At 39.6% G+C, this 14,714-nt stretch overlaps 1 protein-coding gene across 1 annotated transcript in view; it reads right to left on the bottom strand.

The window, feature by feature from the left end:
* Positions 1-14,714, bottom strand: part of POGK (pogo transposable element derived with KRAB domain) — a 29,689-nt gene that overhangs the window by 2,321 nt on the left and 12,654 nt on the right. The window contains exons 3-5 of the mRNA XM_044676852.1: positions 8,117-8,243; positions 6,661-6,774; positions 1,762-3,243 (exon numbers count right to left, since the gene is read on the bottom strand). Of these exons, the coding sequence (XP_044532787.1) occupies positions 1,775-3,243; positions 6,661-6,774; positions 8,117-8,243 (1,710 nt within the window). The 3' untranslated portion in view covers positions 1,762-1,774. The remainder of the gene's footprint in view (positions 1-1,761; positions 3,244-6,660; positions 6,775-8,116; positions 8,244-14,714) is intronic.

The following is a 14,714-nucleotide window of genomic DNA, read 5'->3' as shown; positions in this document are numbered from 1 at the left end:
GAGATTTAAGAGAAGTCTAGATGGGAGAAAACTCATGAATCACACCTGCTTCTCTATGTCCAACCACAAATCATCCTTGGGAGAGGATGGATCCTGTCCATCTGCCAGATGGAGACCAAATTCAGGAGGCAAAAGACAATCACAGCAATGTTCCTGCATCTCAGAAAATTTAATTTTGACCAATGCCACTAAAGGAAAGTATTAAAAAGAACAAGACCTGGTCACTACTTCTAGGAACGTGTTCTCTCAGGAAGAGGGAGTGAGGATGACAGCAAGAGTCAGAGCTGTAGTATACGAGTTTCTAGTAGTTTAAGATGAGCCAGATATTCTTCCCTGGAACCATTAAGGTTGTAGGGATCACTTAGCCCTAACCTAAACCGTGATCAGCTGTTTATTGGCCCAGTGTCATGAAATCCAAACTAATTTAGGTCAATTGGCTACAGTTCCATGCAGTTTAAAAAGGGAAAAGGGGTGGGGGTGGGGCATTTTTTCTGTTTTTAATTTGGAGATAACCAAGGACTGGTACTCCTAATGCTTGAAGAAGTTTAAGAAGTATCAATATTATTTCAAGTATCTATTGTTTCATCCCACTGGAAAGTGGGATCATCCCTGACTTCAAACAATGAGGAGAATTATTCAAATTGTTCTAAGGTGGGACAAGTACACAACAATATGTAATGAGATTGTATTTCTCTCAGTATTCCTCTTTGGGATCTAGTCATGTTCCTATTTCAGGAGGTAAAAAGAAATTACTCTCCTTTCTAGGGGTCAGCCTTCCACTGTAAACTAATGCCCATTTTCCTTTAAAGTTAGTTTTAATGCTTAACAGGAATCTCTACTGTTCCTCATTCAAATAATTTTTAAGGACCTGAAATCCTGTATTTGCAAATTGTAGCTTGTAGTTGCCCTAATCAAGATTAATAATACCTTACATTTATTTCTTAAAAAATTTTTAGAGCTTAAAAAGTTCTTTTATGTGTTGTTTCTTGTTTTGCCTTTGCTGTCTGCACAGATTATATCTATGAACTATAGGAAGTATTTGTCATTCATTGTCTACTCTTCACATACTTTAGTGTGATGATTAACAAAATAATTTTTTAAAACACTTTAGAAAATAGCAAGTGGATTACAGTTTTTCAGTCAGCTCTCCAGGAGCAAGAATCCTGTTTTACTTAAATTTTCTGTATCCCTGAGGGACTTGCATAGTGCTATGCACATAGGAAATTCATAATCCACAATTATTGAATTGGATTCTCAAGTAGGGTGGGCTGTAGTTCAAGGGTAAAAGAACTGGGAAAACAAACCCAATTCAGTTGCTGATGTGTAGATTTCATATTCATTGAGGTCAGACTGAATTTTGGCTATCTGTTAACATATCCCAACCAATGTAAGTTTGTGGTACTTTTAATGAATGTATCAATGAACATAAACTTGTCACAATTTCCTGGGTTCTATTATTGGGGAGAGGGGGAAAAAAAGGTGGCTTTCAGACAAGATTCTGTTAAGACTTTTGGTTTTAACTAAGTAACATTCTCTGCTGTTTTTAGCCAATACACTTCATTTCGATGTAACTTCTGTATTGGTGACTGACTCATTGTTCATTTTGGTTATAAAAGTCCTCCTGGGTCATATATATATATATCTCAAGCAATCCTCCATAAAGGAGAAAATGTCCTTAGCCTATCATCTACCCACTGAAGGTCACAAGAGGAATGGAAATTTGCAATCAGCTAAGAAAGGCACTGTTCATTTATGTATCACCTTAACTTTTGCTTCAGTTGCTCTCAGTCATGCTGTTAGCTTCGCCTTCTCTTGGGGCTTCACCTCCTCCTGCCAAGTCACCCTCTAATTCCCATAGGACATCTGCATCATCCAAGCTGCTGGAGACATGGCACTTCTTGAATCCCTGGACAATGGAATCGCTTGAGATGCTGTTCCACGCAACCATGACCCACTCTAGAAACAGGCCAAGGGGAGGCTTCTTGGCATTCCCAGTTGGGCTGAGAGCAAGGTTGCCAGCAAGGAGCCAATCTGAGTACTGGGAACGTACACTGTCATTCAGAGGTTTATAGACTACCACATCGAGCACTTGTAGCTGAGAAGTCAAGCCTCCTGGGATGATAACCATATCGGTATCCATGGTTTCCATGGAATTTTTAACAGAATCAGTAGCATGGCCTCGATAGCCATTTAGGATAAGCATCCCGCGCTGCCTCGGCACTGCTCCAGTCCTACGTTTCCACACTACCTCCAACCAGTCCTGCATCAAGTCCTCTGTCATCCATCCATACCTATGGCAGCGAATCTCCATCCCACTGGGGAACTTTCCTGGTGGGATATATGTTCCCCTTAAAATGATATACGGAGGCAATTTTCTTCCATCAGCCAAGACACCAAGCATTGCTGTGATTTTCAGTTTTTCCCTGCCAGGGGTCTTCACCAAAACAGGCTTTTCCCCTTGGTTGTCAACAGTCACTCGAGATGGTACCTCCAAACAAATTGGAGTCTCATCAGCATTGCCCATCTGCCCCACCACGTAATCGTGCGTCTTGCGCAGAGCCAGGATGCTACGCTGGTAAGTGATGAGTTTCTCCGTTAGGTCTTCAGGCAAATGCTGGGGCACAGGTACCTTGTGTCTCAAAGAGAGATCATACCTCCTCATCATCCTACGACACCATCCCAAGCTTGCTTTAAATCCCTTTTCAGGAATATTCATTTCCTGGGCAATTTCTAAGGCCTTTAGCTGCATTGCCTCTCTCGTGATCGGGTCTCCTTTGGCTTGCCTCTGCCTCACGTACTCGGCGACCCGCTGGTCCACCAGAGCAAACCTTCCATTCTTGGGACCTCGAAAAGCACGGCGCATGGCATGGGCATTCTGGAGTTGCATCTTCACTTTCCTCCAGTCACGGACATTTTTCTCCAACACGCCGAACTGCTTGGCAGCCTGGCAGTTGTTAGTACTTTCTGCATAATCCACGACCATTAACTTGAAGCCTGCATCATAGCTCCGGCGGATCCCCCTGCTCAGCTGATATTTACTTGCTAGGTCATCTATCCCCAGATCATACCCTGGGAAACCCATGGCCATGAAGAATGGGTACCCTTCGGGCCACTCAGACATTTCTGGGATGTCTTGGGGGAGGTGGAAAGCGAAGTTTTCAAGATGCTGAGGTTGGGGGAAATGAGGAGCGATGCTTAGTGGGGAGGTCCACTCTGGGTGCTTTAGATCAGATTCTTCATTCCCTGGGAGATAAATGGGGAAATTAAAGACTATTTAGTCTACATGCACATTTCTGTTTCATACCCCAGTTTTCTATAAGTGCCAGGATCATATGTTCAATCAGAAATGTTCATTTTTGTGCCAGATGGGCCAAATTTCTCTTCAGATGAGAGAAAACCACCTGAAAGTTACATCCTCATCTTTGGCATGACTTCTTGATATTCCCTTAAGGATCCTGAGACCAATATTGTGGAAGTCTTGGGAGTATAACCCAAAGAGCAAACTTGAACTGAGACAAGTTCCCATTAATGTCTCCCCTTCCTCATGACACATGTTGAATGAAGTTTTACGGTTCTATTTCCACAAACAGTAGAATTAATAATCTAACAGTATATTATTACATATATTAGGGTATTGCTTTTGCTTAGATCATGTCATAGAATCAGTCATAAAATCTTAAGAGCTCCTTTAGTCTAAGTCTAAACCCATCTTCTTATAGACAAATGAAGACACTAAAGTTTATAAAGTATATATAAAATTTCTAAGTCCATGGGAAAAGACAGCCAGAATCTCCAAATCCAACGCTTTTATCTTTATTACTATGCTATTAAGTGGCCACTCATTTTGAGAGATTTACCCCTCAAAATGATTCCTTCATTCTCCTCGAAACAACAACAAAATTTAAATATATCTTGTCTTCTTTTGCTCATGTCCATCAGCAAGCAAGGACTTCTACAGGGCTAAAATCACTAGCAATCCCAACCCGAGTGGCCCTCTGGGGATGAAAGCTTAGGTTGGGTGTTTTTAGCCTCTAACTAAAGGTCCTTTAGTGTGGGCTTTCCCCCCAAAGTCTTTTGCAAGTTTGCCTTTGTCAATCTTTATTTTATCACTACTTTATTTGTCCAAGGCATTCGGTCTCTCACTCTGAATTTATCATTCAAAACTTAGGGGGCAGGGAGAAGCTGCCTAAATAACCAATGCTTTTTGTTCTAAGAATTCATTAATTTACAAAGGGAAAGGAGGAAATAATGTTCATTAAAATAGTGTTTTATATCAACTTTATCCCCCTCCCCGCCCCCCCGACAGAATTCAGATATATATTTCAAGAGACCACATTCTCCCCACCAAATCTCTGGCCCTTAAGGCATGGTTTCTCACCAACAATTGAGTATTCTAAAATTCCAAAATTTAGTGAAAAATTAACTACAGAGAAAGAACTTTATATCTGAAGTGGCCATAAAGATCTGCTCAAGCCTTCCCTTTTCTTCCTTTCTTCTTTCAAATTTCCAGTTCCCCAAAAGGCATCTGTAGTCCATTTAGTTCTGCACCTGTATTCTCATGGCAATGTCAAGGCTCTAGAGTCAACAGTTATATATTCTGATGGACAGAAGCCTTTCTCTGGGGGACATTAACCAGTGTGTCCTAGTAGGAAGAGCTTAGGATAGCAGTTCAGGAAATTTAGGCTCCAATCTTAGAAATGAGATAATATTTGAAAAAGGGCTTCATAAAGAGTGCCTGGCACATAGTAGGCATTTAAAAAATGCTTGTTCCATTCCTCCTCCCAGTATCAGTCCATCCATTAAAATATGCTGAATGACCCTGGGAAAGTAAAAAGTTCTAAACTCTGTGATAATTAGATTAAATCTACACTGCCCATCTTTAGATTTAATCACCAAAGGTGAAAACATCTCCATTTTTGGGTGGTCTGTAATCCACATGTGCTAGAGTAACAAATCAGAACTGACTGACTGCCTCATGGGCAGTCCTAAGAAAAGAGTCTGTTGTGATTGGACACATAAACTAAGAGGAGGTCACAGGAAGTGACACAAAAGGGGCCCCTTTAAAAAGAGACCTCAGTCAGCTAGGCTGGGTCTTCTGGTTCTTGCTTGGATGTGGAGGAGCACTGGACTTGGGACCCTGAGACCTTGGTGAGACTGCTCTTAAATCTCTCTCTTAGAACTATATGTGGTGAATGAACAAGGCTGGCTCCTTTTAACCTCCCAGGAGGTACTAGCCTCCGGGAGGCTCCCTTGATTGGGAGAAGCCCTTGTGGCTAAAACCCTTGTTAATTGATTTTTAGGCTCTGGCTGGGCCTCTGGAGCCCTGCCAGAGTAAAGCCCAGACTTGAATACAAATCTCTTACTCAACCCTCTTCTCATCTCTCTACTTCCATTCTCTTCTATATTTTGTAAATAAATTTCCATAAAAATCAATTTTGACTTGAGGTTATTCCTTAATTGGGGATTTTTCCCCTGGCGACCAATCTTTTAGTGTTTACCCCAAAACCCCTTTTTCTACCTTAAAACTCATAGCAACTCACTACAAAAAAAATCCAGGTACAACATATGTCAATAATAGTAGCTAACATTTATAGAGCACTTTGAGGTTTGCTAGGCTTTTTACATATTTTACCTCATTTGATCCTCACAAAAACCATGGAAGACTGATGTTATTACTGTTTCCATTTTACATTTGAGGGAAGAGACTGAAAGATGGGAAGATTTATATCATACTTTTAAGGTTTGCTAAGCTTTCATTTGATGCTCATAATAACCCTGAGAGATCAATTGTCCCCATTTTATTTTTTTAATTTTATTTAATTGATTAAGACAATTTTTCCTTGGTTCCATGATTCATGTTCTGTCCCTCCCCTCTTCCCACCCTCCTCCTGTAGCCATGAGCAATTCCACCGGATTTTACCTGTCGTTGATCAAGACCTATTTCCATATTATTGATACTTGTAGTAGAGTGATTGTTTCGAGTCTGCATCCCCAATCATTGTCCCCATTTTAAAGGTAAGGAAATTGCAGTGGAGAGAAGGGAAAAGACTTGTCTCAGGTCACAAGTTAGGTGATTAAAGTGGTATTTGAACCCAGGTCTTCCTGACTCCAAGTTTAGCACTCTATTCCTTGCACCACCCAATTCTATAGCACTTAGATATGGCCAGATCACAGTACAATTCATTCAGAATTTTTCTGCTTTGCATCACTCAATTTACACCACAAATTTCTACTGAGCTGGAAGCATTGACCATATTTAACATAATTAAAGCTCTGAATACTATAAATTCAAATACATGTAACTACTTCAGGGATTCATTGTTCACACTATCTAGATTCTGCATATAATGTCTGGGTATGATTTGGGATTATTTCAAGTCTTGTTTCCTATCCCTTAAGAGCCAATGAAGTTATTCTGCCTATCTTGGTAGTCATGATATTTTATTCAAATAACTTTACCCGGCTAGAGTCCTAAGAGGTTTGTTTCATCCTTCTTGGTTTATCCCAAACAAACAAACAAAACCCAGACCTTTCCCTGAATTCTGGTACCATACACTGATGAAAATCTCATTACCATGATGAATCCTAGTGCCTGAACTATAATGATTTCAGCTGCATGCATTCCTCCAAGGTCAGATCTGAAATGATTTACTCTCTTACCTGTGAAGGAGCCTCCTTGGAGTTTCCATTCCTCAGAGTTCTGAGGGTAAGGAACCCAAGGCCCTTCCTCTACTTCCAACTGAGAGATCACATCTGGCTTGGGAAATGGGAATTCTGTTCACAGGGAATAAAACAGGAAACACTCAGTTACAATTATAGGATACTGTCAAAGTAACTTGTGATTTAATTAAAATCCACCCATCCCAGCAATACAAACTTCCTTACCTTCACTGTTAGGACATATAGAGGTGGAAAGGGAAATTACACAGCTTAATAAAATGAGGGTTAAGTTTAAGGTTCCCTTGAAGGAGATGTCCACAGGGAAATTGCACTTTCTAGTTGGGAATTTAAGGATCTTTGCCAGCAAGGGCAAGAGTTGTTGATATCACTAGGAAAAGGCAAGATGGCAACAGAATTTAGAAGAGATGGATAGCATTGATAATACCCCTTATTTACTAAATGCTTTTCCTTTTATTAAACAACAACAACTTTCTTCCTGCTAATCATGGGACATAGGTAGAGTACACAATTATTTCAGATGTTACAGATAAAGAAAATGGGGCTTCAGAAGACGTAAATGATTTGCCGAGGGTAAACTGAACCTAGATCTTGGGAAACAAGATCCAAATACACTGAGGTGCTCCTTTTAAAAGATAATTTTAATAAATTTTCTTTTTTGGCTTGAATCTGTGGCTTTATTGGCACAGGGAAATCCCAGTGAGAAAACTCCCTTTACCAATGCAACCTATTAACCATTCTTCAACTCAGGGTCCAAGAGTTGCCTGGAGACAGTGAGAGGTTAAGGGGTCCAAGGTCCAACAGCTAGTTTGTCAGGGGAATGGCTTGAAGAGTCTTCCCAACTTTGTGGCTAGCTCTTTAGTCATTCCACAGTGCACTGATACCTCTCATCAGTCATCATCAATAAAGTATTTCTTTATCTCATTTGATCCTCATTGGCAATGCCATAAAGAAGGGAGGTTTTATTATATTAAATAATTATTTTATTAAATATATTAAGTTTTTTATTTGATATGTTTAATGGGAATGTTAGGATATCACTCCAAACCAATCTAGATAAATTCATGGAAAGTAGATCTAAAATACATCAACAATGGAAGGCAAGATACTTTGGGGTACAATGCAAGCCTTGAAGTTGACATCATAGAAGATTATGCACTTCCAACAGTTGATGTCAGTGAACTGGATAGACCACAGGACTAGAAGCACCATGAATCTGATCCAATGTCATATTTTTCATGTTCTCTGCAAAAAGGATACCCAGAGTTCAAATACCCAAATCCTGAGGTGAGACTGAAAGCTGTGTGGCACTCTCTAAGCACCAATATTTTAAAGAAGAAATTGGGAGAGATTCCAAGTTTTGGCTAGAGTTATCTTGACATATTCAAAATCCTCAAGACACAGAAATTCTAGGAGACAAAAGAAAACAAATCTTTACCCAGGGACAATACGGTTTCATAATTCATTCTCATGACCTCCCGGTAGAGTGCCTTTTGTTGCTCGGTTAAAACTTCCCATTCCTCATCAGAGAAATAAATAGCCACCTCATCAAACAGGGCTGGTACCTGAAAAAAAAAAAAAAAAAAAAAAAAAAAAAAAAAAAAGGACATCCTTTACTCAACACCTAAAAGACAATGATGAAGGATCACTGAATTGGAATGGATCTTGGGAATTACAGAATCATGAAATGTTGGAGCTGGAAGTAGCCTTAGGAATTATTTGGTCCAAACCCCTCATTTAATGAGGTGAGTTGCCCAAAATCACAGGGCTAGTCAGGGGACAGGGCTGGAATTAAAACCCAGGTTTCCTACTTCCCAAGCCTGTATTTACCACACCTTATCCACTCCTCCCTTCATTTACGATTGAAGAAAGTAAGGTCCATACGATATAAATATAAATGGTCCATATAATATAAATAAGGACAATACAATATGAACATGTATTTTAACTTTTTTGGCACCAGGAAAGAAACAAAATTTACATAAAACAAGATTCCTGACCTAAAGAACCTTAAGGTCCAGCAGAGGAATACCATCACAACAATTACAATACAGAATATTAAGTGAAAAGTACATTAACATTTTTTTTAAAAAGCTATGACATCGGGGTGGACATGATTGAGGGTGTGGACTCGAAACTACCACACCAATGCAACTACCAACAATTTGGAAATTGGTCTTGATCAAGGACACATGACAAAACTAGTGGAAATGCGCATCGGCCATGGGTGGGTGGGGGGTGCAGGAGGGGGGATTGAAGGGGAAAGGTGGAGCATGAATCATGTAACCATGTTAAAAATGAATATTAATAAATGTTAAAAAAAAAAAAGCTATGACACTCTAAACTTTGAATTCTATTTTCCCACCTTTGTATTACTGTATCGTATTATGTTCTCCATACTCTTAAGAATTCTTTTTTCTTTCTAACTTGATCTTCATTATTCAACTCATGTGTTATATGTCCTCTGTGAAGTCTTCCATGCTCCTTCCACCCCTGTTATCAATGATTTTCCCCATCAAATTATATTGTGCTTTTTTTGTGTAATTCATATACCACAGGTAGAGCTCCTAATGGGGATTTTTTTCTCTGCCTATAGTGGATGTTCCATAAATTTGGTGAATGGAAAAAACAAATTAAAAAACCAAACTAAAACAAAAAGCTAGGTCATAGCTAAGTCATTATAGACTGGGAAAAATCAAGTAAGTATTCTTGGAGGAGCAAATTGATATTTAAAGGATGGGAGAATCCAATGAGAAGAGTGAAGAAAATGCTACAAAAAGGGAAACGATCACAACCATACACACTTTCACATAAAAGTGAGTCTGTGTTTAGGCAGCACACCAGTTTGGCTGGAGCAGAGTCCTCAAGGAGTCTAAGATTCAATTTAATTCAATTCAACTAGCTTTTATCAGGAATTAAGAACCTATGAGGTACAAGTCATCATATGATCTGCTAGGGAAACCAAAAGACAAAAATGTAACTGTCCTTGTCTGTGAGGTACTTACAAGATGACTTAAGGTTGTAGGGTAAGATGCCACTAGTTTCTGAAAGGCATTCTTTCCCTAAGAACCTCTTCAGAGGTTCTTTCCCTAGTCTGTGAACTTAAAAAAATTTATTTTGATTATTGTGCTTCAATGGAATTGGTTTCTTTTGTCATCCCACATATTTTATGCATTTAAAATATTATTCCGTAATGAACTGGAGGAATTCCATGTGAACTGGAATGACCTCCAGGAATTGATGCAGAGTGAAAGGAGCAGATCCAGGAGAACATTATACACAGAGACTGATACACTGTGGTAGAATCGAACATAACAGGCTTCTCTAGTAGCAATGCAAGAATCCAGAGCAAGGCTGAGGGACTTATGAGAAAGAAAACCAGCCACATTCAGAGGAAGAACTGTGGGAGGAGAAACACAGAAGAAAAACAACTGCTCGAGCACATGGGCTGATGGGGATATTATTGGGGATGTAGACACTAAACGATAACTCTACTCCAACTATCAATAATATGGAATTAGGTCTTGATCAATGATACATTTAAAACCCAGTGCAATTGTGTATCGGCCACAGGCAGGTTAGGGGGCTTTGGGGAAGAGGGGAAGAAAATGAAAAATGTAACTATGGGAAAATATTCAAAATAAAATTAAAATTAAAAAAAAATATATATATTATTCCAAAAAGGAGTTCCCCAGATTGCCTGCCAAAGGGGTACAGGTCACAAAAAAAAGTGAAAATCATTGCTCTTTTCAGGAGGGAAGACCAACAGTATCAAAAGTTACAAGAGAGGTAAAGAAGAATGAAGATTTTTTAAAAAAAGTTAATTTTGGTTTTGCTTATTAGAAAGGCTTCAAATGATTTGATTCAATCCAATAAACATCTATTAGGTATTTACAACATGGCAGGGGACTTTGTTGGTGCCTGGTGATAAAACAATGTAAAAAAAAAAAATCATACAATTCCTGTTGCAAAGGAATTTATAGGTTATTGAGAAAATATGGCAGACACATAAAAGCAGGTATAATACAAAATATGTGTTACAGAGTGCTCTAAGAAAATGTGAGAAGGAAGAGAACTCAGCTAGAGGAACCAGAAAGGCATTATGGAGCAAGAGGCCTTTGGGAAATGGCTTTTACAGAGCTAAGAATAAGAGGGCAGTGCATTTCAGGCACTGGAAATGGCTTCTGCAGGCAGGAGATGGGATGATGGAATTAGAAAAGAGGTACTAGTCCTGTTTGGTTGAAATCTGAATATAGAGGACCTAAAATTCCAAGATGAGGTGTTTTTATTTTATTTTTCTGGCAACAGGGAGCTATTGAAGGTTTCAGGACGAGAGTGTGAGCCAATTGATTAAGTCAATTATTTAGCATCAACTCTAAGCTAAGAACTATGTTTTTTTTTAACTTTTTTAATTTTAATTTTGATTATTTTCCCCTAGTTACATATTTCATGTTCTTTCCCTCTCTCCCAAACCCTCCTAACCCACCCACCCCTTAGCCGACAAGTAATTCCACTAGGTTTTAAACATGTATCATTGATCAAGACCTAATTCCATATTATTGATAGTTGGACTAGAGTTATTGTTTAGTGTCTACATCCCCAATAATAATATCCCCATCAGCCCATGTGTTCGAGCAGTTGTTTTTCTTCTGTGTTTCTCCTCCCACAGTTCTTCCTCTGAATGTGGTTAGTTTTCTTTCTCATAAATCCCTCAGCCTTGCTCTAGATCCTTTGCATTGCTGCTAATAGAGAAATCCATTATGTTCGATTTTACCACAGTGTATCAGTCTCTGTGTACAATGTTCTTCTGGCTCTGCTCTTTTTACTCTGCATCAATTCCTGGAGGTCTTTCCAGTTCACATGAAATTCCTCCACTTTATTATTCCTTTGAGCACAATAGTATTCCATCACCAACAACTACTACAATTTGTTCAGCCATTCCCCAATCAAAGGACATTCTCTCATTTTCCACTTTTTTGCCACCACAAAAAGTGCAGCTATGAATATTTTTGTACAAGTCTTTTTCCTTATTATCTCTTTGGGGTATAAACCAAGGTGTGCTATGGCTGGATCAAAAGGCAGATAGTCTTTTAAAGCCCTTTGAGCATAGTTCCAAATTGCCATCCAGAATGGTTGGATCAGTTCACAATTTCACCCGCAATGCATTAATGTCCCAATTTTGCCATATCCCCTCCAACATTCATTACTCTCCCCCATGTTGTCATTTTAGCCAATCTGCTAGGTGTGAGGTGATACCTCAAGTTTTTTGTTTTTTGTTTTTTGTTTTTTTACTTTTTTAAAAACCCTTAACTTCTGTGTATTGGCTCATAGGTGGAAGAGTGGTAAGGGTGGGCAATGGGGGTCAAGTGACTTGCCCAGGGTCACACAGCTGGTAAGTGCCTGAGGCCAGATTCAGAGTTGTTTTGATTTGTATTTCTCTAATTATTAGAGATTTAGAACACTTTCTCATGTGCTAACTGATAGTTTTGATTTCTTTATCTGAGAATTGCCTATTCATGTCCCTTGCCCATTTATCAATTGGGAGATGGCTTGATTTTTTGTACAATTGATTTTAAGCTAAGAACTATGTTATGCATGAGAAACAAAGGCAAAAATGAAATAACCCCGAGCCTCAATGAGCATCCATTCTATTGGGGGAGATAACATGTATATATATATGCACATATATATATATAAACATACACAAAATATATTCAAAATTAATATATGGTTGTTTCATCAAACCTGTGCATGAAGGGATTTGTGAAGGATTGACTAGAGAGAGGAGATTGGAGGTGAAGAGACTGGTCAAGATCCATTAGTCACCTTGGTGGGGTGGCTTAGCAAAGGGGAGACAGAAAAGAAATGTTATATAGAACCAACAATACTCAGATGGGATTAGAGGTTACAGATGCCAAGGAGAGAAGAGCTAGAGACACAGCTCAAGTCCACAAGTATTTATTAAGTACCTACTATGTGCCAGGCCTTTTCTAATTACTGGGGACACAGAGAAAAGCAAAATGAAACAAAAATCAGTCCATATTCTTAAGGAGATCATAGCCTAATGTGGAAACAGCATGAAAAACAACTATGTAACAAAGAAAATATATACAGAACAAACTGGAAATAATCTCAGAGGGAAGACATTAAGGAGGGCTGGGAAAAGGCGCTTGTATAAAGTGGGACTTTAGCTGTGAAGGAAGCCAGGAGGCAGATATAAGGAGGGAGAGTTTCAGATCTGGGGGTAAGTCAATGAAAACGCCCAGGGCGTGCCTTAATAGAGGACAAGCAAGGAGCCATGTCACTGGATCTCAGAGTATGGGGAAGGGATTAATGTATAAAAAGAATGGAAAGCTGGCAAGGGGCCAGGTTACTAAGGATTATGAACAGAAATAGTTAAGGTGAGAGGAGGGACAAGTTTAGGGAGAAGATAAAGAGTTCACTGCTTTTTCAAACCTTTACCATCATCTTGGAGTTAATACTGTGTATTACCTCTAAGGCAGAAGAATGGTGGGGCTAGGCAATGGGGGGGAGGGGGGAGGGGAGTCAAGTGACCTGCCCAGGGTCACACAGCTGGGAAGTGTCTGAGGCCAGATTTGAACCTAGGACCTGGGGTCTCTAGGCCTGGCTCTCAATCCACTGAGCCACTCAGCTGCCCCCAAGGAGTTCACTTTTGAATAAATTGAATTTGAAATGTTAGGAAGTTAGATGGTGATATCAACCAAGCAGAGAGAAGTAAAATACTGGATCTAGATATATATACACAGGATCACTGATGGAGAAAGGTCTTCCAAATCCATTTAGTCCAATCTCCTCATTTTGTAGCTGAGAAAAATGAAGCCTGTGGCAGTTATCTGACTTACCTAAGGTTATACAGGTAGTAAACACAGATGTATCAGCCAGTCATCTACACAGAGGTGATAATTTAACCCACAAAAGCATAAATCACCAAAAGAGAGAATATGGAGCGACTTTTCTGGCTTTCTTTAAGTCCCAACTAAAATCCTACTGTGTACAGGAAGCCTACCCCAATTTCTCTTAATTCCTGGGCTTCCTTGCTAATTATTTTCTATTTCTCCTGCATATAGCTTGCTTTGTAGAGATCTGTTTGCACACTGTCACTCCTCTCATTAGACAAAGGCTGTCTTTGGGCTCTTTTTTTATATCCCCAACACTTAGCACATAGTAGGTGCTTAATATATGTTGTTTGATTGAAAAGGCCCCAAAATTCTTGTGGGAGACACTTGGATCGAGGGGATGGAAGTAGAACCAGGACAGGAAAGTCTGGAGAGGTCTAAAAAAGTAAGTAAGGAACTAGAACTAAACATTGCCATGGAATCTTCTTCAAGAGAAGAAAAAAATGGGTGGTCAAATGGCATGAAATGTTGTAGAGAGGTCAAGGAAGGAAAGGGACCAAGAAGAGCCTGGATATGGCAATGAAGGAATTATCAGCTGAGCAGTTTCAGTGGAAGTAGGAGCTGTTAACTGTAAATGACTTTTTCTAGGGTTTTGGATCATAGGGTTTATACATGGAAGGGATTCTGAGGGAATTTAATTCAACCCCACATTTTTATAGATGGAGAAACAGAGGCCCAGTGAAATTAAACAACTTGCAGAAGGTGTCTGGTACCTTGAGAGACATTTCAAGAGAAGTGGTGGTGCTGGAAGAAATGGTCAAAGGGAAAATGGGGAATGAGGCAAGTGGAAGTAACATCCCCATGCAAGAAATCTCCTAAGCAGTGGAGCACAATGGGTAACACTGGACCTAGGGCAGGGCTGAGAATAAGAGCAGACAAAGTAGGCAGCTGTGTAGGGAGGGGGCACAGCAATGGGGCACTGATTAATGCTATTCATGAATGCTGGAAAAATCCCCTCTCCATGGCTCCTAGGTATTTATTTTGTGATAAGCCAAGTCATGTGTTACAGGGAAGGCTCAAATTGCACTCAGGGGTCGATTTTCAAACCTTGCTTAGGGCCCACAAATGCCTTGTCCTGGCTCTTTCTGAGTGAGCCAGTCCCTCAGAATGTCCCCCCCC

Source organism: Gracilinanus agilis, chromosome 4 (assembly GCF_016433145.1).
Source record: "Gracilinanus agilis isolate LMUSP501 chromosome 4, AgileGrace, whole genome shotgun sequence".
NCBI lineage: Eukaryota > Metazoa > Chordata > Mammalia > Didelphimorphia > Didelphidae > Gracilinanus > Gracilinanus agilis.
Note: the sequence above shows the minus strand (reverse complement) of the source record. Positions and strands in the feature narration are given on the sequence as shown.